Genomic DNA, 24,998 nt, shown 5'->3' on the forward strand with positions numbered 1-24,998 from the left:
TGATACTTAGCCCATTCATTACCATGAAAATCAAAACAGTAAAATATGGGGACTTCCCTGATAGCGCAGTGGTTAAGAATCCGCCCGCAGGGGACACCAGTTTGAGCCCTGTTCGGGGAAGATCCCACATGCCGCAGAGCAAGTAAGCCTGTGCACCGCAACTACCGAGCCTGTGCTCTACAGCCCGCGAGCCACAACTACTGAAGCCTGCATGCCTAGAGCCTGTACTCTGCAACAAAGAGAAGCCACCACAATGAGATATCCACGCACTGCGACTAAGAGTAGCCCCTGCTCTCCACAACTAGAGAAAGCACGTGCACAACAACAGACCCAAAGCAGCCAAAAATAAATCAATATGATTGGGCTATCTGACTTGCACTGCTGCCTTACCAAACTTATCAGTAAGTCACTCTAATACCCTAAATGTATCCTTAGTCACCCATTTTCCCAGATTAAACGTTTTAGAATTAAAGAAGACTATCTCCCCAGTTCTCCAAATTTAATGATCAGCCAGTCTTGCTTGAGAGTCACTGGTATAAGCTACTTCTCCTTTCTATTCTCAAGGTTACTATCTACCCCAAACCGTTACTATTATTAGTAACAGTCTGGCTGGCTAGATGAGCACTCTAACTGGATCAGTGATCTTTTCTTTTCTTTCCTTTAATCAATTTGCTAAGCTTTCTTTGCCTTCAGAGTCATTTGCCCAACTAATTCATTCTGCAGATCACTTCCTGATGAACCTTTCTAATCCATCCATTTCATTATGTCATAGCACTGCTGAAAACCTTGAGTAACATTTAACTGTCTACAGGATAAAGTTTAAATTTTTAAATTATGCATTCAATTCTTGATTCCCCTTATTATCCTCTGCAACTAGACATGGCCACGTGTCACAGTTCTGGTAAATCAAATGTAGGTTAAAGTTGCTGGGGAACTTGCTCTTCCTGGAGGGGTTGGGGGGGGGGATAAAAATCCATTCTGCTCTTGATTTTTATTCCTTTCTTTCTGCTTGGAAGACAGAAACAACACCAGAAGGTACAGCAACCATCTTACAAACAAGAATGAAAGGTACACGCTAACGATAGTGGAGGAGAAAACCAAAAAGGCTGGGTTCCTGAAGATAGTATGGAGCTGCTGCACCAGCCATGGACCGCCTGCCTGCAGATTTCCTGTTATGAGATAAATAAACCTCGGATTTGTTTAATAAAACAATGGTGAAGTTTTCTGTTAATTGAAAATGAAAGAAATTCTAAATTGGTAATAACTAGGGTCACCACGTAATTCATTATTCAAATCAGGACAATGGGACAATGGAATGGGCATGTATATAGCGGGTGTTAGTAAACTAGGACGATGCGTTACTCTGGTAGTAACTAACCAGAAAACGTAAGAGAAAAAAATAAATAAAAACTCTTTTATCTAATAGCAATTGAAATGATATTTATGATGTATATAAATAAATATAAATAAAAGTTAAATTTAACACTTCCTCCAAAATGTACATTATGGAAACACTACAAAAGAATGTCATGGAAAACAATGTGGGACTTCCCTTGTGGTGCAGTGGTTAAGAACCCACCTGCCAATGCAGGGGACACAGGTTCGATCCAGGAAGATCCCACATGCCGTGGAGCAACTAAGCCTGTGCACCACAACTACCGAGCCTGCCCTCTAGAACCCACGAGCCACAACTACTGAGCCCTCGTGCCACAGCTACTGAAGACCACACACATAGAGCCCATGCTCTGCAACAAGAGAAGCCACTGCAAGGAGAAGCCCGCGCACCACAACGAAGAGTAGCCACTGCTCACCACAACTAGAGAAAGCCCGCACACAGCGATGAAGACCCAATGCAGCCAAATATAAATAAATTTATTTAAAAAACATGTAAAACTTGCTGAGGGACACTAGATGAAACCTAAATAAATGGAGAGATAAACCACGTTTCTGACAGAAAGATTTAGTATTGTAAAGACATCAATACAAATTCAATATAGTATCATTTAAACTCTCAATAAGATTGTTCAGAGAACTTAAACTGATTCTGAAACAAATACTGAGGAGTAAATGTTTAAGATTAACCAAAATAAATTTAAATAAAGAACAAAGAAAAAGGATTCTATTAGAAAACTAAGCAAATATTATAAAGTTACAGTTGTTATAATAATTGAAACCATACAGTATTTGTAAAAAATAAACAGACTGAAACAGATCTGTGTGTATAGGATAATTTATACACATAAAGACAGCTTTCCAAATCAATGAGGAAAGACAAATCAGGCATAAATGGTGTTCAGTTAATTGGTTACCCATTTTGGAAACAATATTGATACTATTCACACATTATACCACAAATCACGGATTTAAAACATAATGGAAGCATATCTTTTTGGCACTGGTACAAAGGTCTTCCAAAACAAGATAAAAGAAAGAAAGCAAAAGCCATTAAGAGGAAAAAAGGTAATAAACTTTAGTACACTGAAATTACTTAAAACTTTATATATGTATACATACAAGCAATAGTCTAAAAGAAAATACTTCTCATTTATAACACAAAGTTAGTGTCTAGGATAATGAACATCTTCAGATGAAATTTTTTTAAAAGACAAATAACCTAAAAACAAAACAAAACAAAAAAGACAACCTAACAGAACAATGTGAGAAGATATATACAACAAGTAATAGAGATAGCTAGTAATTATATTAAAAGATGTTGAAGTTCAATAACAATCAGGAAAATGCAACTTAAAACTAGATACCAGATGGGATCAAATGGTGGGGGAGTTAAGACGTGGAATTCCCACAGATACATCAAAAATACATCTACTATAGGGCTTCCCTGGTGGCGCAGTGGTTGAGAGTCCGCCTGCCGATACAAGGGACACGGGTTTGTGCCCCAGTCCGGGAGGATCCCGCATGCCGCGGAGCGGCTGGGCCCGTGAGCCATGGCCGCTGGGCCTGTGTGTCCGGAGCCTGTGCTCTGCAGTGGGGGAGGCCATAGCAGTGAGAGGCCCGCGTACCGCAAAAAAACCCCAAAAACCAAAAACCAAAAAACATCTACATGTGGAACAGCTCTCACAGAACATCTACTGAACACTGACAGAAGACCTCTGACTTCCAAAAGGGCAAGAAAATCTCCAGGTAACTGGGTAGGGCAAACGAAAATAGAAAAGAAAGAAAGGAAGAATCTGCCTGCCAATGCAGGGGACAAGGGTTCAAGCCCTGGTCTGGGAAGATCCCACATGCTGTGGAGCAACTAAGCCCGTGTGCCACAACTACTGAAGCCTGCGCACCTAGAGCCCATGCTCTGCAACAAGAGAAGCCACCGCAATGAGAAGCCCGTGTACTGCAACGAAGAGTAGCCCCCGCTCGCTGCTACTAGAGAAAGCCCGCACGCAGCAACAGAGACCCAATGCAGCCATAAATAAATAAACAAACAAACAAACAAATAAATAAAAATTTAAAAAAAAGGAAAGAAAGAAAGAAAGGAAATCGGGACAGGACCTGTGCCTCTGGGAGGGAGCTGTGAAAGAAAAGGTTTCCACACACTGTGAAGTCCCCTCGCTGGCAAGTACATCTTTCAGATGGGTAGGCTTCAGAGGAAAGCACAGCAACAGGTGTGTGGAGTGCAAAGTGCGGAGAGACCTGCACAGAGGCTCATACCGACTGGCACTCCCCAGCTCGAGACGCTTGTCTGCTCGCTCACCTGCTGGGATGGGTGGGGGCTAGGTACTGAGGCTTGGGCTTCAGAGGTCAGACTCTGGGGAGACTACTGGGGTTGGCTGAGTGAAGACAGCCCTGAGGGGGCTACGGTGTAATGCACCACAACTGAGGAAGTCCAGGAAGAAAGCTGGGCCCACCAGAGAGGCAAGGCACCACTGTTGTTGGGGGGTACGCAAGGAGGAGTCTGGCCCACCATAGGAGCTTCTTTCTCTGTGCACTCGCAGGCGGCAGGACACTGCCTACACAAGCTCCAGGGCCCGGTGTGCAAGCCACTGCTGATGCCAAGGGCCCTGTGAGTGGGTACAGGTCACTGCCCCCACCTTCCCAGGAGCAGGCACAGCCCACCACTGCTGAGGGTCCCATGATCGGGGCCAACTGCCCTGGGAGCGTGCATGGCCCGCCATTGCTGCTGAGGGTCTCACGACCCAGTGCCAACCACTGCCCCCACCTCCCCGGGGGTGTGAAAACCACCACTACCACTGTGGAGTGACCCACAACCGGGAGCCAACCACTGTCCCTGCCTTCCTGGGAGCTTGCAGGAGCTGTGCACCTGTGCAACCCCTATCAAGGGGATAACAGCCAGCACATGCTAAGGAAAGAGACAGCAAGCATCCAAACCAAAAACAGCCCTCATGCCAAAAAAATATTAAACCCACACCAGCTACACAGGGACACTCCCACTTATAAATAGCTCCCCAAGACTACAGTAGATAATTGTTTCCCCTACACTCACAAACTAAGAGATACATAAACAAAATGAAGAAGCAGAGGAAACACTCTCAGTTAAAAGACCAAGAAAATTCCCCTGAAGGAACCAACAACGAAACAGACCACTTCAGTCTAATAGATACTAAGTTCAAAAGGAGGTAATGAAAACACTGAAAGAGTTAAGAAAGGCTATTGACAGAAATGCATATTACTGTGAAAACGAATGAAACTATACGGAGGAGCCAAGAAAAATGAGAAACTTCATTTGCTAAGACAAAAGCTGAGCTCAAGGCAATGAATAGCAGAATGAATAATGCAGAAGAAAGAATAAGTGACCTGGAAAAAAGACTAACAGAAATTACACAACCAAAACAGCAGACAGAAAGCCAAATGAAAAAGAATGAAAGCAATATACGAGACCTAAGGGATAACATAAAGCGGGTCAATCTACACACAATAGGGATTCCAGAAGGAGAAGAAAGAGAAAGGGAATTGCAAATGTATTTGAAGGAATTATGGCTGAAAATTTCCCAAATTTAAAGGAGGAAACACATATCCAGATACAGGAAACACAGAGTGTCCCAAACAATATGAACCCACAGAGACCTACTCCAAGACATAATAAAAGTGGCAAAAGTTAAAGAGAGGATTCTAAAGGCAGCAAGACAAAAACAAAGAGTTCATTACAAGGGAACCCCCATAAGGCTATGAGCTGATTTCTCTCAGAAACACTGCAGGCCAGAAGGGAGTGGCAAAATACATTCGAAGTCTTGAAAGAGAAAAATCTGCAACCTAAAATACTCTACCCAGCAAGACTATCATTTAGAATAGGAGGAGAAATAAAGAATTTCTCAGACAAGCAAAAACTAAAAGAATACAGCAATACTAAACCTATGCTAAAAGAATATTGAAAGGTCATCTCTAAATGGAAAAGAGGCAAGAAGAAATAGGAGGGAGGAAATCACAATTGGAAGGTAAATCACTTAAATTAGCCAGTATACAGATCAAAAAGAACAAAACAAAACAAAACAAAACACCCCATTTGTGAAAGCAATGATAAACACAAGGAACAGCAAAAGGATAAACATGAAGATATAAAAAGGGACATAAAATGTGGGGAAGGAGAGTAAGAAAATGCAGATTTCTTTTTTTTTTACAATGTGTTTGAGCCTATCTGACTATCAGTCTAAAGCAAGCAGACATAGGAGGGGGTTAACATACTTGAAAAACAGGACAACCACAAATTAAAAACATACAATAGATTCACAAAAACCTAAAAGAAGAGAACACAAGCATAAAATAAAAGGAAATCATCAAACCACAAAAAGAAAAAGAAAGGAACAGAGTAGAAACAAAGAATCAACTGAAAAACACCATTTGTAATGGCAATAAATACATATGTATCAATAATTACCTTAAATGTCAGTGGACTGAATGCTCTGATCAAAAGACATAGAGTGGCAGACTGGATAAAAAAACAAGAGCCTACAATATGCTGCCTTCGAGAGACCCACCTTAGGGCAAAAGACACACATAGATTGAAGGTGAGGGGATGAAAAAAGATATTTCATGCAAACGGAAATGACAAGAAAGCGGGAGTTGTGATACTCATATCAGACAAAATAGACTTTAAAGCAAAGGCTAGAAAGAAAGATAAAGGACACTTATATAATGATAAAAGGATCAATACAGGAAGAGGATTTTACACTTATCAACATATATGGACCTAATATAGAAGTACCCAAATACATAAAACAAATACTAACAGACATAAAGGGAGAAACCAATAGGAATACAATAATACTAGGAGATTTTAACACCCACTCGCATCAATGGACAGATCTTCAAGACAGGATCAATAAGGCAACAAAGGCACTAAATGATACAACAGAACAGTTAGACTTAATTGATATTTTCAGGACACTACATCCAAAAAAACCAGAATATATATTCCTTTCAAGTGCACACGGAACATTCTCTAGGATTGACCACATCCTAGGTCACAAAACTAACCTCAACGAATTTAAGAGTATGGAAATTATTTTGAGAATCTTCTCTGACCACAGTGGCATGAAACTAGAAATCAACCACAGGAAAAGAAACGAGAAAAAAACTATTACGTGGAGACTAAATAACATGCTAGTAAAAAACCAATCAGTCAACAAGGAAATCAAAATGGAAATTAAAAAATGCCATGAGACAAACAACAATGGACAGAAAACACAACCATACAAAATCTATGGGACACAGCAAAAGCAGTTCTTAGAGGGAAGTTCATAGCGATACAGGCCTTCATCAAAAACAAGAAAAATCTGAAGTAAACAACCTAACCTACCACCTGACAGCATTAGAAAAAGAACAAGAAACAAAACCTAAAGTCAACTGAAGGAAGGAAATAATAAAGATCAGGGAGTAAATAAATAAAATAGAGATTAAAAAAAAAATCAACAAAAACAAGAGCTGGTTCTCTGAAAGGGTAAACAAAATTGACAAACCTCTGGCCAGGCTCACCAAAAAGAAAAGAGCAAGAACCCAAATAAACAAAAAAAGAAATGAAAAAGGAGAAATCTCAACTGATACCGCATAAATACAAAAAACCATAAGAGAATACTATGAACAACTATATGCCAACACATCTGACAACCTAAGAAGAAATGGACAACTTTCTAGAAACATACAGCCCACCAAAACTGAATCAAGAAGAAATAGATAATTTGAACAGACCGATCACTATAACTGAAATAGAATCTGTAACAAAAAAACTGCCTACAAACAAAAGTCCAGGACGAGATGGCTTCACAGGTGAATTCTACCAAACATGTAAGGAACTTATACCAATTCTTCTCAAACTCTTCCAAAAGACTGAAGAGGAGGGAACACGCCCAAAGACATTCTAAGAAGCCACCATCACCCTGATACCAAAACCAGACAGACACCACCAAAAAAGAAAATTACAGGCCAATATCTTTGATGAATGTAGATGTAAAAATTCTCAACAAAATATCAGGAAACCAAATTCAACAACACATAAAAAAGATCATACACAACAACCAAGTGGGATTCATCCCAGGTTCATAAGGATGGTTCAACATATGCAAATCAATCAATGTAATACACCACATTAACAAAAGACAAGTCAGAAACCACATGATCATCTCAATAGACGCAGAAAAAGCATCTGACAAAATTCAACATCCATTCATGATAAAAACTCTTACCGAAGTGGGAATAGAGGGAACATATCTCAATATAATAAAAGCCATTTATGACAAACCCAGAGCCAATATAATGCTCAGCAGTGAAAAGCTGAAAGCCTTCCTGCTAAATCTGGAACAAGACAAGGATGCCCACTCTCACTCTCTCTTCAACATCATATTGGAAGTCCTAGACACAGCAATTGGACTAGAAAAAGAAATAAAACATATCTGAATTGGAAGGGAAGAGGTAAAATTGTCACTACATGCAGATGACATGATACTATATATAGAAAACCCTAAGGACTCTACACAAAAACTACTAGATCTAATAAGTGAATTCAGCAAATTAGTAAGATACAAGATTAACATTCAGAAATCGGTTGCATTCCTTTACACTAACAATGAAATATCAGAAAAGGAATGTAAAAAAAAATAGCTTTTAAAAATTGCACACAAAAAATAAAATACCTAGGAATAAACCTGACCAAGGTGAAACACTTATATGCTGAGAACCATAAAACATTAATAAAGGAAATAAAAGAGGATTCAAAGAAATGGAAAGCTATACCATGCTCTTGGAATGGAAGAATTAATACTGTTAAAATGGCAATACTACCCAAAGCAATCTACAGATTTAATGCAATCCCTATCAAACTACCCATAACATTTTTCACAGAACTAGAACAAATAATCCAAAAATTTATATGGAACCATAAAAGAGCCAGAATTGCCAGAGCAATCCTGAGGGAAAAAAAGAAAGCAGGAGGCATAACTCTCCCAGACTCAGACAATACTACAAAGCTACAGTAATCAAAACAGTGTGGTACTGGTACAAAAACAGGCATATGGATCAATGGAACAGAATAGAGAGCCCAGAAATAAACCCACACACATACAGTCAATTAATCTTCAACAAAGGAGGCAAGAATATACAATGGGAAAAAGACAGTCTCTTCAGCAAGTGGTGTTGGGAAGTTGGACAGCTGCATGTAAATCAATGAAGTTAGAATACACCCTCACACCGTGGACAAAAATAAACTCAAATGGCTTAAAGACTTAAACGTAAGACGTGACACCATAAAACTCCTAGAAGAGAGCACAAGCAAAACATTCTCTGACATAAGTCATACCAATGTTTTCTTAGGTCAGTCTCCAAAGGCAACAGAATAAAAACAAAAATAAACAAATGGGACCTAATCAAACTTACAAGCTTTTCCACAGCAAAGGAAACCAGAAACAAAATGAAAAGACGACCTACAGAATAGGAAAAAATATTTGCAAATGATTCGACCGACAAGGGCTTCATTTGCAAAATATACAAACAGGTCATACATCTCAACCACAAAAAAACTAACTGAAAAATGGACAGAAAACCTAAATAGACATTTCTCCAAAGATGACATACAAATGGCCAATAGGCACATGAAAAGATACTCAACACTGTTAATTATTAGAGAAATGCAAATCAGAACTACAATGAGGTACCACCTCACACCGGTCAGAATGGCCATCATTAAAAAGTCTACAAATAATAAATGCTGGAGAGGGTGTGGAGAAAAGGGAACCTTCCTATACTGTTGGTGGGAATGTAATTTGGTGCAGCCACTGTGGAAAACAGTATGGAGGTTCCTCAGAAAACTAAAAATAGAATTACCATATGATCCAGCAATCCCACTCCTGGGCATATATCCAGATAAAACTGTAATTCAAAAAGATACATGCACCACTTTGTTCATAGCTAACTGCTGGACAACGATCATCAAAAAAATGTTGGAAGCTACCAAAAAAGATACCCAACATCCAGAGACTGAGAAGAAGCCACAACGAGGGGGCAGGATGGGTGCAATCGCGATAAAATCAAATCCCATACCCACTGGGTGGGAGATCCACAAACTGGAACCTGAGCCCCATGTCAGGCTTCCCAGTCTGGGGGTCCAGCAACAGGAGGAGGAGTCCCCAGAGAAACTGGCTTTGTAGGCCAGCAGGGTTTGATCACAGGAATTCCACAGGGCTGGGGGAAGCAGAAACTCCACTCTTGGAGGGTGCACACAAAGTCATGTGTACACCAGGACCCAGGGGATAAAAGCAGTGACTCTATAAAAGACTGGGTCAGACCTACCTGCCTAGTATTATAGGATCTCCTGCGGAGGCAGGGGGCAGCTGTGGCTCATTGCGGGAACAAAGACTCTGGCAGCAGCAATTCTGGGAAGTACACACTGGCATGAGCCCTCCCAGAGGCCACCATTAGCTCCACCAAACATCCTGTAGGCTCCAGTGCTGGGTCGCCTCAGGCCAAACAACCAACAGTGCGAGAACACAGCCCCACCCATCAGCAGACAAGTCTCCCTGAACACGGCCCTGCCCAACAGAGAGACAAGACCCAGCTCTACCCACCACTAAGCAGGAACCAGCCCCTCCCATCAGAAAGCCTGCACAAACCTCTTAGATAGCCTCATCCACCAGAGGAGAGCAGAAGCAAGAACTACAATCCTGCAGCCTGCAGAACGGAAACCGCAATCACAGAAAGTTAGAAAAAATGAGACGGAAGAGGAATATGTCCCAGATGAAGGAACAAGATGAAACCCCAGAAGAACAACTAGGTGAAGTGGAGATAGCCAATCTACTAGAAAAAGAATTCAGAATAATGATAGTGAAGATGATCCAAGATCTCGGAAAAAGAATGGAGGCAAGGATCAAGAAGATGCAAGAAATGTTTAACAAAGACCTAGAAGAACTAAGGAACAAACAAACAGAGATGAACAACACAGTAACTGAAATTAAAAATACACTAGAAGGAATCAGTGGCAGAAGAAATCATAAATGACCTGAAAGAAAGAATGGTGGAAATCACTGCCACAGAACAGAATAAAGAATAAAAAGAAATGAAGACAGTCTAAGAGACCTCTGGGACAACATTAAATGCACCAACATTCACATTATATGGGTCCCAGTAGGAGAAGAGAGACAGAAAGGACCTGAGAAAATGTTTGAAGAGATAATAGCTGAAAAATTCCCTAACGTGGGAAAGGAAACAGTCACCCAAGTCCAGGAAGCGCAGATAGTCCCAGGCAGGATAAACCCAAGGAGGAAAGCTGAGACAAATAGTAATCAAATGGACAAAAATTAAAGACAAAGAAAAAATATTAAAACAAGGGAACACCCATAAGATTATCAGATGATTTCTCTGCAGAAAGTCTGCAGGCCAGAAGGGAGTGGCATGATATATTTAAAGTGATGAAAGGGAAGAACCTATAACCAAGAACACTCTACCCAGCAAGGCTCTCATTCAGATTTGATGGAGAAATCAAAAGCTTAACAGACAAACAAAAGCTAAGAGAATTCGGCACCACCAGACCAGCTTTGCAACAAATGCTAAAGGAACTTCTCAAGCGGGAAAGAGACCAGCAACTTAAAACAACCTTGTACATATATGGACTGCTATATCAAAACCTCATGGGAACAGCAAACCCAAACACTACCACAGATACACACACAAAAAAGAAAAAACAACCCAAATCAAAACTAAAGATGATCATCAAAACTAGATACCATTTTTTACATACTGGATTTTAAAACTGCAAATATTAAGATGTCACTGATAATAGAGAAACACCAGTACTCACATAAATTATTAGACTATAAATTATTAGTCATTTAACAGGCAATCTAATATTATTTCTGTATACCCTATAACCCAGCAATTCCACTGTAGATATCACCTTAAAAAACACCATCATAAATGCATTAAGAAAGGCCTGTGAAAGCCATATACAAGGAAGTTAACTGAAGTCCTATTTATAGCAATTTATAGTAAACTAGAAATAACCTAAATAGCAATCCATAAGGAACTGGTGAAATAACTGTGGTATATTCATAGGAAGTAACACCACATATAACCTTAAAAGAATAAGGAAAATCTATAACGTACTAACATGGTTTGATCTCCAAATCAAATTAGTAATTGAAAAATGTGTGCTCCAACGCAGGCATTCTTCAGTAAATAAGAAAATAAAATAAAAAGAACACATATACACAAAGCAAAACTTACTGGATATTTTAAAGTACTTCTATAGACATTATCTATGGATATATAAACTAAAGCAAAGAAAATGATCTACAAAGACTAAACTCCTAAACGTTGATACTTCTAAGGAAGCAAAAGGCCCAGAAGAATATATACACTATGATTCTGTTTATAGAAACTTCCAAACAGGCAAAACTCAAGTACGGTATTAGAAACCAAGGTGGGGTTACACACTCCCTTCTGCCCCGGAGTAAGTATTCAAAAGAAGTATGCAAGGGGCTTCCAGGGTGTTGTTAGTGTTGTAGTTTGTGACTTAGGTAGAGGTTTCACAGACTTTTGCTAATTCTGTTAAGTATTTTCCCCTAGTCTATTGCTTATCATTCAATACTGTTTACAGTGTGATATATATACGTATGCATAAAGATGTTGCTAAGTTCAATGTATTTGAATTTATACCTAATCTGTGGAGTGAACATTTTTGTTTTATGCCTTTTTCTGTACGTGCCATACTTAAACAAAAAATTAATCAACAATGAATCACATAAGAACTTAATTCAGTTTACCTGTGACTTTTTCTTTCCTGGAACACATACTTTCACACTTTTCCCATTTATCAGAAGTGGTGTTGTTTCAATGTACTTCATGACTGCAGTAATTGCCTCTTTAAATTCCATTTCCAAGTAAGCCTAAAATGAAATGTATTCCACTTTTAGTCAAAAAAATCTACCTTAAATTTCTCTGTATGACCTAATATAATACTTCTTTGTGGAATATAAAACTGAAATTACCTCAAGTCCTGGTTGCGTTCACCTCTTTTGTTTTGCTGAAGTGTAATGTGATGTTTAGGATGTTTTCACACATGAAATGGACACTTAACCTTATAGAATTTCTATACCATTACCAAGGTAAGAAGGAAGCATGGGTCCATGGCAGGATCATGGAACAATAAGAAATGGGAAGGAGGGCTCACTGAACAATCGAAGAGAAGGCAGGATCTGGTCTAGCTGCTGTAAGTCTGACCTTTTTAAGGGTTCTTGCAACAAAGAAAATAATACCAACTATGTTCCTTTGTCTTACCTCACAATTTTTTACGTTCTGCTTAACCTAGGGTTTGTAGTTCTGGTGAACTCTACTATGTGAGTTATAGGAATACAACTCATATGTAAAAAAATACTGTACAGACAAAATCATTTTTTTAATATGACCTTACTGGTGTACTAAAGCAATGAATGGCAAACTATGGCCTGCCACCTGTTTTTGTAAATAGTTTTTTTGAACACAGCCATGCTCATTCATTTATATATTATCTAAGACTGTGTTTGTACAACAGAGTTGTATAGCAGAGTTGAATAGCTGAAATCCTATAACATGCAACGCCTAAAATATTATCTGGCCCTTCACGGAAAAAGTGTGCTCTTCTAAGAAAACAGTGTGCTGTTTGAAACGATATAAAGCAGTATTTAGGGACATTGTTCATTCAAATCCGAACATTTACATAATTCAATAAACAATTGTGTATGCAGGAAAAGCAGCTAAAAGATCCAACAACAGTCTTTATAAAATAATGACTTTGTATGAATTTTAGAACAGACTAAATAACTCACTTCCTTTCTATATGGAACAATCAGGACATCATTAACTTTTCCAAATGGCTGAAATATTTTTCTAATATCTTCTTCAGTACAGCCATCCTCTGGTAATTCAGATATAAGAAGAACGGGACCATAATGTGAAGACTGATCTTTCCGAAGCTTTTTTTGGGATGAAAGAAAATTAAACCAAATTAAGTGACAAAGTACAGTAATAATAATTCCCAATATAATTTCTTCTACCATTAATTTTAGTCCTTTAAGCAGTCTTTTCAACATATTTTAGCATATTTAAAAAAATTTTAAAGGCCAAAGAAAAATAGTAAGAAATATGTTTTACATTTTACCACTCAAACCCAACAGTGGTCAGTTTATGGGTAACCAATCACAGATGCTCTTTTCTGTTTAGAAGCATTTTGTAACAAACAAGACCTATGAAATGAAATGGTCCAAAACTATTAAACAGTATTTTTCTATATGAATCTGCATGGCACATCACTAGTGAAGCTGAAATTATAGCTTTATTTACTCTGTGTTCTAATAATTAAAAATGTTATCTAGATAGGCATAATATTTTTAAAGATTTATACTACATACAATTTGAATATATTTTATCAAATTTGCCACCTATGTTAAAAATTGACTCAAAAAAAAAAAAACTTTTTAAAAAGTTCCACTGCCACCATCTAGAAGTCTAGAAACAAAATGAAAGAACGTTACAGAATAATTAAGCCTCTTTGAGATTAATTCCCTGTACTCAACATTTCTTCCTAATTAATGCTCTTCAAAATCCTGTAATTGCAGGTTGATTATTTTAAGTTTATCCTTCTAAATATAAGCTCTCTGGGGCAGGGAACTGTAGTTGTTGAAAGTTAAGACAATGTTAAGAGAAATGTATACCTAAATACTTGAAGACTTGTTATTATTACAATATAATAAACATTTGAAAATCTGGCCTATCAGGAGTTACTCTGATAGTCTCTTTATATATTATCTGCTATAATAGTAATTTCATTAACATATACAATAAAGCAATACCATCAAAATACACCAATAAGTTAGTACCCAGAAAAGAGACTAGTATTCTACACTGGATAATGATTTAACTTATGAACTGTACTGCAAAAAGTATAAAACAGATTAAAAATGACCAATTCTCAGCAGAGACTCACTAATAACTTACTAACAAAGATTATAAAACCTCATTAATGCTGCTGATTACATCCACTTCCCCAATAAGGGAGCAAAACTTATCACAAGGATCTGTTTGTATGGTTAGCCAAAAACACCAAACTGTCAAAATGTTCTCACTTTTGATATATCAAATGCCAAACTTCTAGGATTTGTAATCTACAGGACTTTAATTATTGGACTTTTATTATATTCAGAAGAGAAACCAATGAATATTCCATATCAACATAACAAGTCACGATTTCAAACTTTTGGAAATATGAAAATTAAAAATTCTGAAAACTTTGTTTTCTCTTTGTCATATTAACAAATGTATGCACACACTTCCAGTAACAAAGAACTACTGACCTTACGTTGTAGAGAAACAGCTTTATCAGACACCTGTTTACTTTCTGGTGAGGTGTCATCTTCAAGATTCTTTGACTTGTAACGAGTACCATGTCCTATATTTGAATCACTCTTTGTAGAGCTCGTAGATTTAACTGATGGCCTTGCTCCACTGACAGTTTTAAGTTTTTGTGCTGGTGAGTGTCCTTTATCAACTGCTTCAAGATGTTTCTGTTTACTGAATTCTGATCCATGCCCAGACCGTTGTACTACATCTTCTAATGCTTTTTTTCTGTCTAGTAAAAAGGACATAAATACTACTTCAACTGAAAAGAACTTAAGGTAGGAAACATCTCATCACATTATAAAAAAAAAAAGAATCATCAGGTGGCAAACAGGTGGCAAACACACACACACACACAAAATTATTATTCTTTAATTCTTCACTCAAAAGTGAAGATGTAAAAACATGAAGATCCCTTATTCAGTGAGCTTCTCTTCTACCAGTGGTACTCAAACTTTGGTTTCAGTATCCCTTTACACTATTAAAAATTGAGGACTCCAAAGAGCTTTTGTTCAATTTATCAATGTTTACCATATAAGAAACTAAAATAGAATTTTTAAAATATTAATTATTTAATAATAAACTCCTATGTTAATATAAATAATATATTTTTATAAAAAACTTTAATTTCAAAACAAAAATTAGATGAGTAGCACCACTGTATATTTTCCAAACGCTTTAATGTTGGGCTTAAAAAAAGTCTGAATTCTCGTATCTGCTTCTGCATCCAATCTGCTGGATACATTATTTCAGCTGAAACATTTAAAGAAAAATCCAGCTTCACAAAGACATGTAGTTGGAAAAGGAAAGACCTCACAGACCTCTGCAAAGATCTCAGAAAAGAATTACGTAAGAGCTATTTCCAGAAAGGTCACTAAACCAATACAAAGACACAGGTTGAAAATACGAATAATTTTTTAATGTTTTAAATTAATTCACCGAAGACAAGTCTATAATCAATTACTAAAGCAAACTAAGATGTTTGTATATCCTCGGTTTTTAAGTTTGATGTTGGGTGGATAGATACAGTCTCCCACACTTCTTCTGATACATAATAAAGGGAAGAAGAATGAAATAGGTTGGGATGTGGGTTGGATTTCATATAGAAATTCTAAAATTTAATAAAGTAGAACATTCCATTTCTTAAAAACCTTGAAAGTTTTAAAAAGAGCTGAGCCAAATACCTCAAAATGTCAACATTTAAAAATATCTTGACAGTAGTATATAAGTCACCATTTCAAGCTTAATAGAAATAAAAAATTCAAACAAACAAAAAAGCTAAAAAAATTTAGTCAAAATAAGTACTTATTATTCACAACCATAAGTGTACCTGATGATCTCACTGATCTCCTTGATGTCCTTTCGGGGCTAACTGATCGATAGCATTTTGGACTAGCTCTAAATGGATTTCTCATTCGATACGGTGAACGGGATCTGGATCTGTATCTAGGAATGAAACGATGGCAAATTCTTGGACTTCGACTTCGTGGTCTGTACATATAACGTATTGGGCTTCGGGATCGACGGAATCTGTGACTTGAGCTTGATCTCCTAGAATGTCTAGGACTGGGAGAATGAGATCGTCTTCTTGGAGTTTCGTTTTCTTTTCTATTGCCTTCATTTCTACAAAGTGCAGGAAAAAACCACAAGATTCATCAATTTAACAAAAATTTAAATCTATACTAAATGACAGATTTATCTTCTTAAAAACAGACTATTAACAATGCCAAATTGATACCATGTATTTACATAAAGCAAAAACCTGTTTGACATGATGCAATTCAGCCTTGTAGATGAGTAAGAAACAATCAGAGCAGATGATCACCTCTCTCATTGCTTAGATTCCTCTGTTTTGTTAATTTACAAAAGAATATTATCATCCATTTCTTGCATTTTTCCTATACCACTATTATATCCAATTATGTTTTGAAAGTATTATATTACATGAAGAATTTAGGAAATGACTTACATAAACAAATGTTTTTCAACAATTTTTCCTGAAACATTATGCCATCCACAAATATTTCTTTGACTGTTGTACTTGTGTACCTACACATTGAACCGGGAACCCCATTCCCAGCCTTCAAATCTAAGATCCCACAAGCATAAAATAATAGTAAAAGTACAAAGTATTTTCAGAACAGACTTAAAAAAAAAAAAAGTTCACAGATGGGAGCTATCACACTTAAACTGGGGTAACTAAAGAAAGATTCATTGAGCTGGTTCCATTTGCCTATTGTTTAAAAGTAAAAATGGTCAAAACAGGACTCTATTCAAAACAGTACCTTTAAAAAAAAAAAAGTACTTGTTTACTTTTAAAAGAAAATCAAATTTCAATAATACCACTATTAAAAAAATAACTACCTTCTTGATGGGAGGATCTCAGGATTCCAATCGGGATACCTATTTTGAGAATAAACAATATTAATGAACAGTTAAAATAAGATTATAAGGCTCAATCTTTCCCTGCAATATATCAAGAGGACTGTTCAAAACCAAAGTTAAGGGAATTCCCTGATGGACCAGTGGTTAGGACTCCGTGCTTCACTGCTAAGGGCACGGGTTCAGTCCCTCACTGGGGAACTAAGATCCCACAAGCCATGTGGCGCAACAAATAAATAAAAATTTTAAAAATTTAAAAAACAAAAAAATTTTTAAAAATTTTTAAAAATTTAAAAAGTATTTTTAAAAAGATTAAAAAAGGATAAAAAACAAAGTTAACACAGTGATTTATTAGTATATTAAAATATGAATATTTTCTTCAAAGTAAAATATTTTGAGTGTCTAATTCAATAAATAAGGTATTAGGCAATTCAGGGAAAAGAAACACATTCCCTATACTTCAAAGGCCTCGACGTTTATTTAGGTAAAACAAGCAGTACATATAGAAGTGTTGAGATGTATAGAAGAGGTATAAAACACAAGCTTAGGTTGGGGTTAAAGACAGTTCTCCCACTTTGCAGAACTCCAGGGGACACCACTCTACAGAATAAGACATGAATAGTGCCCCTTACACTGTACCAAGTGCTCCTCAAGAGAGGATCTAGTGGGAGGATTCAGGGGAGAATTCAAAGAAAAAGGTTGCTTTTCAGGGGAACTAAGATCCCACAAGCCATGTGGCGAAAGGTCTGTTAATAGGCATGGATCAGGTTAGGTTTCATACAGTGGTGATACATAAAAGAAGCACTGGAGGCAAAACATGTGTTCTATTCCAGGAACCGGTATGGCTGCAGCATGGAAGTGATGAAAAGCAATTATGAGGGGGAAAACCTGGAAAGGCAGCTCAGAGACAAACTATGAACGTCCTTGAAATCAGGTTAAGGAGGCTGCACATAATTAAAAGGCAACAGGGAACAATAAACATTTCTGAAATGAAGGGAACATAGGAATGTTTTCAGAACAACTGGAAATAAATATCTGGATTAGAGAAAAAGATGAGGGCTGGGATATTTAGAAATCAGGCATCAGCTATACTACTAAGAATGAGTGAGATAAACAGAGAATAGAGTTTGTGGGGAAAAAAGAGGGCTGAGGACAGAATCTTATGCACACTAACACTTAAGAGTAAAGCAGACAAAGATACACCAATGAAAGAGATTAAGGGTTAATTACAGAAAGAAAAAGTAGGAGGAACAGTAACATCATAGAAGCCTAAAAAAAAGACATCTTTATCCTCATCTTTTCTAGATTTTCTGGACTCTTAAAAGTTAACTGGAAATGGTGATTAAATTAAATTATTGAATCACTGATGTTCAAAAATACAATTTCAGTAACCAAGAGGAGAGCCAGGTAAGGAAATGAAGGCAGCAGACTCAACAAGTCACCTGGCAGGAAAATAAAGTGAGGTCAAAACCTTACTAAAAGTAAAGTGGTTTTTATTTGTTGATATTTGTCTCAGACATCATTAGCAGGTTAACTCAAAAGCAATTCTCAACTCTCTTTTCCCATGCCTGCCTCCACAACAAAGGCTTAAAAAAGCTAAATATTTGCTTTCTCAGCCTCCTTAGAAGATAGCCAGTGATAGGTTCAAACCAATGAGACAGACACAGGTACAAAACCACTGGCAGACTTCTGAGAAAGCTTCTGTCCACTTCTTCCTGCTTTAAGAGCAGACATGATGCATCTTATAACTACAATGTGACAAACTATGAAGGCAAAAAAACTTAACTTTCAATCCAATGTATCTATCACCCAGCATCAACAATTGTTAAAACATGAACAATTTTGTTTCATCTACTACTACATTTTTTAAAACTTTTGTTACTCTGTACCATGTAAGAAGATACATTTCCGGTCTTACGTTACTGTGTTTAAAAGCAAGACCTTTGAGAGTTCCCTGGTGGTCTCCTGGTTAAGATTTGGCACTTTCACTGCTGGGGCCTGGGTTCAATCCCTGGTCGGGGAACTGAGATCCCACAAGCCAAGCGGTGCGGCCAAAAGAAAAAAAAAAAAAAAACTAAAGCAAGACCTTTGGAATCAAACACAGCTGGGTGTATAAGTGTAGGTACTGCCACTTAATGACCATGTATCTGAAAGCCAGTTACTTACTATGAGTAAGGCTTAGCTTTCTCTTATGTACAATGCTGGAAATACAGCTGGTTGTCGACACACAGAAGTTATTAAATTTCCAGATCTTTCCAGTTCAAGAGTGGGTAACAATGTTTCAGATGTGAAATGATGTTTCAGATCTAGGTTAACTGCTAGAATACATATTCTTGTCTCTGCTGCCCAGAGCAGAAAGATAAAGCATACATACTATTCTGCAAATAGAGTTTGGACTGCCTGTATATTGCCTAACTAGTTTTTGTGGGTTTTTTAAACATCTTTATTGGAGTGTAATTGCTTTACAACAGTGTGTTAGTTTCTGCTTTATAACTAAGTCCATCAGTTATATATATATATATACATATATCCTCATATCTCTTCCCTCCTGCGTCTCCCTCCCTCCTACCCTCCCTATCCCACCCCTCTAGGTGGTCACAAAGCACAGAGCTGATCTCCCTGTGCTATGCGGCTGCTTCCCACTAGCTATCTATTTTACGTTTGGTACTAACGAGTTTTTTTAAATGTGTTTCAGAAGCATGATACATAAGCAATATAAACATAATGGCTATGAACAAGGACCTAAGTAAACGACATTATCTGTATCCCAACGTGATGCAGTAAGTATACACATCACCTATAAAGTTTTTGTGACAAAAATGTTCAACCTGAATTTAATGAAGAGGAAAAAAACCAGAAAGGTGCAGAATGTGGAATATTCTACAAGACAACTTTTGTGGACATTTCAGAAGTCAACCATTGTGAAAATATCCTCCTCAAAATGATACTGGGATTGACATACATACACTATTGATACAATGTATAAAATAGATAACTAGTGAGAACCTACTGTATAGCACAGGGAACTCTACTCAATGCTCTGTGGTCACCTAAATGAGAAGGAAATCCAAAAAAGAGGGGATATGTGTATACATACAGCTGATTCACTTTGCTGTACAGTAGAAACTAACACAATATTGTAAAGCAACTATACTCCAATAAAAAAAAATTAATGCTAAAAAAAAAGTGTAGGGGCGGGGTAGGCAAAGATAGTTATAAAGGCATTTTGGAAACAAATGGGAAAATTTGAACTTGGCCTATGTATTGGAAGGCATTATGAAATCATTGTTAATCACTGTGTTATACTGTGGTTATAACAGATAACCACTGTAGAAAAATTTCCTTATTCTTAAGAGACAGATGTTGAATTAAGGAGTAAAGTGTCATAATGTCTTATTTTCAAGTAGTTTTCAAAAACTATAATATTAAAAATGTGCATATAAAGATATAATAGATATGTCAAATGTTAATAATTGGTTAATAAAGACAAAGACTCTATGAATGTTTATTATCCATTCAACTTTTTTGCGGCTTAGAAACTTTTCAAAATAAAATGCTGAGAGAAAAAAAAGAGCAAAGATCCATGAGTTAGATTAGTTGTGCCAATTATTGGCTGTGTTATAGTAGGGAAGTTGCCTCTCAGTTTCCCCACTGGTAAAATCACAAATAATCATTATACATATATAGGGGTATCAAACCAATCTCATATATATACATATATAGGGGTATCAAACCAATCTCATAGGGTTGCTTTGAAGATTAAAGACACTGTGTAAAGCACTTAGAAGAACGCCCAGCACACAATAAGCATACAGCTCTTATTATTTATTATTTTTAATACTAAAACTTTAATGCACTGTATCTTTTCTCAAGTTAACCAACTACTCTTATGTCATAATTCAGAAAGATCCAAGACAAAGAGAGAGAAGAGATAATCCGCCTTACGAAAAGGAGTAAGAACCTAAATATACATCAGCAGAGGAATGACTAAACAGATTAAGGTTTAGAAACACAACGCAGCTTAAAAAAAAAAAAAATGAAGTAGCATATATTTTGCCATGGAAAGATCCAAAGCACCTAATCAAATCTAACATATTTGTTAAATTTTTTTTTGCAATAGAGAGAAAGCCATAAAGAAACTATTCAAGAGCATATAACCTGAAAAAGATAAAAATGTAAAACAAGCAATGAAGTAGCAGGCATGGAAAGCACATGCTTTAAAATCAGCGTCCTGGAGACTTCCCTGGCAGTGGTTAAGAATCCGCCTGCTAATGCAGGAGACACGGGTTCGAGTCATGGTCCAGGAAGATCCCACATGCCGCGGAGCAACTAAGCTCGTGTGCCACAACTACTGAGCCTGCGCTCTAGAGCCCATGAGCCACAACTACTGAAGCCCACATGCATAGACCCCGTGCTCCGCAGCAAAAGAAGCCAGCACAATGAGAAGCCCATGCACCGCCACGAAGAGCAGCCCCTGCTCGCCACAACTAGAGAAAGCCCACACGCAACAAAGACCCAATGCAGCCAAAAATAAAAATAAATATATGTATATTAAAAAATCAGGGTCCTGTGTGCATTAAAAAAAAAGGCTTGTCTACACAAAAGTCTTTAAATAGGCATAAATGCCATGTGATGTAGTAAATTAATGGCAGTGCATGTAGCTAGAATCCTCTTACTAGCATTAATGCCTACCTACAGCAACTAACTAACTCCCACCTAAATCCCTTACCTTCATAAAAATGAGACATCCCACTGGGTATCTGTGGGAAAATTTGTGGCTTAGGAGAGATTTTCCACTTACAGTGGCAGTAAGGCCTATCCAATTCAAGTAACAAATTATCTCCGCATGATAACCAATGTTTGTGTGCACACATCTATACAGGTAAGCAACTCTATTATTAGTCTATACAATTAAGGTAGGACTTATATCACACTCAACACATGACACCAACCGAGGTACAGTATCCTATTCCTGCAACCATTATAACTGGTTTAGAGATGGACAACTAACCCACAGTGAACCAAAAGAGTCAAACCAAGGACTTCTGCAGAATTTATGAGGAAAGAAGTGTTTTTATTTATTTTTTAACTCCTGGAATTGCTAGCTATACATATCACTTAACTCTGGAACTAAGGGGGTCGCTGCTTTGTGGAGAAAGGTGTGCCTTTCTCATGAGGCTAAAGCAGAAGAGAACAGCCAAGAAACGAAAATATTTCTGACACTCTGATTTTTGTTTGAGCATCTAATTCAGCTGTTCACACTCCTTAAGCTTCCCAGTTAAATGAGCTAATAAATTTCCTTACTTTAAAAAATTGGTCTGAGTTAGGTTTATCACATATGACTAGAAGAGTTCTGAATATTCTCAAAAAAATTTTGTTGGTATTTTCATAAAGAACAACAAGAAAAAACCAAAACATCTGCCACAAATCCATTTGCTCAAGAACATGTTATTATCATCAGTATAGTGACCGGGAATTTGACACACAACTATATCAGCATATTTAATGATGTTAAAAGGAACACAATTTAATTTTATGTAACTCCAGGTGATATTAGAGAATACTGTTAATATCACACTTTTCACCTTCATAGGTGCCCTGTCTTAAAGAAGGAAAAGGTCAGAGAATTGAAGAACCAATGTTGAGGAAGCACCATATCTAGCTTGTTCATCTCCCACTTAAGGTTTTTTCTGAATATAGGTTCTAAACCTGGAGAGGTTTAGATCTGAAATTAAAGACTACTGTTTGGTTTGGGTGGTTTTTAGTTTTTTATCCTTTGGGAAAGGGGTGGGGATGAGGGGGAAGAAGTATAGGAGAAGGGTAGACTATGTGCTCTGAAAAAGATAAACCATCCCAAGGGAAGGTTAAGCCAGCAGGAATGAACCAATGATACTAAAGTTACCTACTGGGATTAAATTAGGAAGGAGTCAGAAGAAAGGATCATATTTAATTCTCTCCTTTGGGAAAAAGATTAAATATATTTGTATATAAATATTTCAAATAGACAATAGCTTTCTAGAAAAATATTTTTCTCCAAAGTACCACACTAAAGGTATTAAGCAGTCATACCTGAAACATTATTTTGTAAATTTGCTACTTATAAAAAAGGAAAAAATTGTTCTTACTGTTGACGTAACTGTCGGCAGCTCTCAATATGAGTAGATGTATTTTGATGCTGAATCCAATCCTATTGTAAAAGGAGAAAAGTGCACAAATTAGAACATTCCTTATTTGACTAATGAAATTAGGCTTTTTAACATGACACAGCATACTTTGTTTTATCAAAAATTAACCAAATCTAGTTATAAATACCATTTGGCTACAACAAAATTTTCACAAACAAAAATAAAAGCCCTCCAAATAAAAGCACTTAATACCAACTCACTGATACCATTTTAAAACATTTTAGTATAGAAAACATTTTAAAAATCATACCCATGGATACTCGTTTTGAAGTCAAATATACATGTAAACTTGGAGAAAATAAAAGCATGGATCAGAAATAACTCATCTCAAATATAGAACACTACTACAGAGAACACCAAAAACTCTATAAATAGAATGGTATCATTCTATAAAATACAGTCTAAAATACAGTCTCTAAACTACAGTCTCAATGCCTTACAACTCTAAAATTCAAGCTAACAACATTAACAACAAAAAATCCTACCTCTTAGGCCAATACTATTCCAAACAAGGTACTCACTATGTATTGGCAAAGGATAAGATTAGTAAAAATAAGAAAAAATGCTGCTGATCAAATCTAATTTATTTTCAGGATATAATGGAAAGTAACATCATTTCAAAGACATAATATCCCTTACATATAGAGCTTTACAATGAACAAAATGCTTTCTTATACATAACTTCATGTGTCACAAAGCTGCCCTAAAATTACATTCCGTATCCATAAAAAGCTCCTGGAAGATACATCTGATTTTTTTTTTTAAAGGCAATACAGTTTTCAAAGATACAGTCCCCCAAATGAAACAGTTAGTTAAAAGCAATGTGCATATTACTCAATGTTTTATTGTTTCTCCAACATTTGGAAAGGCAGAAAACTTACTGAACAGTTCCATATTTTAATGCTTTCCTTGAGGAAAATGTTATTCATTTCCATTTCAAAAACATTTTAGTTTGTCATTGCCAAAGACGAACTAGAAATATCCAGAGTTAAAAACAACAGTTGACACTAATTTTGGAATCTGCCTTGTCGAGAACTATTTGAAAATAAGTGCATGCTCTTTGCAATGCTCAGCAGCAGGTTATGACAAACCCTAAATTATTTCATTAAGCCATGAAACTCATTGTGGATTGCAAAAAAGAAATGTCTGTATATCCTGCTCAGTGATACAAATATTTAGAAAGCTAGAAGAGATTGGCAGTTAAGAGTCTTTAGTACTGTTAAACCCATGTCTTTGACATTAACTGGATATTGTTTACATCAGACACACTGGCAGGTATCAAGTTGGGCATGATTTATTTGGACCATAAAGTGTTTTATTTGAATAAGTTGCCGATATTTAAAAATCCAGAGATTTCCAGCTTTTCTTGAAAAAATATGAAGATGTAATTAATACTAGACACGTATTTGATATAGCAACCATCAGGTGATGCTGACAGCTAACTTACTTAACGTATACTCTCTCCAGTTCTACACACACACACACACCCACACACACACACACACACCCTTTTAACAGGCCCGCTTTACTCACTGACATCACTCGTTTTTAAGCTCGGTAAATATATGTACACCACCCCAATTTCTAGACTCTCCAGTAAGACAAGGG

At 36.8% G+C, this 24,998-nt stretch overlaps 1 protein-coding gene across 7 annotated transcripts in view; it reads right to left on the bottom strand.

Moving 5' to 3' along the window:
* The window catches only part of ZNF638 (zinc finger protein 638), an 84,377-nt gene that overhangs the window by 43,552 nt on the left and 15,827 nt on the right, over positions 1 to 24,998 (bottom strand). For 5 of the 7 annotated variants that reach the window (XM_079940368.1, XM_079940364.1, XM_079940367.1 and 2 more), the window contains 6 exons: positions 23,331 to 23,392; positions 17,188 to 17,226; positions 16,154 to 16,446; positions 14,781 to 15,055; positions 13,257 to 13,403; positions 12,216 to 12,338 (listed from right to left, as the gene is read on the bottom strand). In XM_079940368.1, coding sequence (XP_079796494.1) covers positions 12,216 to 12,338; positions 13,257 to 13,403; positions 14,781 to 15,055; positions 16,154 to 16,322 — 714 coding nt within the window. In that variant the 5' untranslated portion in view covers positions 16,323 to 16,446; positions 17,188 to 17,226; positions 23,331 to 23,392. The remainder of the gene's footprint in view (positions 1 to 12,215; positions 12,339 to 13,256; positions 13,404 to 14,780; positions 15,056 to 16,153; positions 16,447 to 17,187; positions 17,227 to 23,330; positions 23,393 to 24,998) is intronic. The other 2 variants (XM_079940369.1, XM_079940366.1) reach the window with 1 other exon arrangement.

This window comes from Stenella coeruleoalba, assembly GCF_951394435.1.
Source record: "Stenella coeruleoalba genome assembly, chromosome: 13".
Lineage (NCBI taxonomy): Eukaryota > Metazoa > Chordata > Mammalia > Artiodactyla > Delphinidae > Stenella > Stenella coeruleoalba.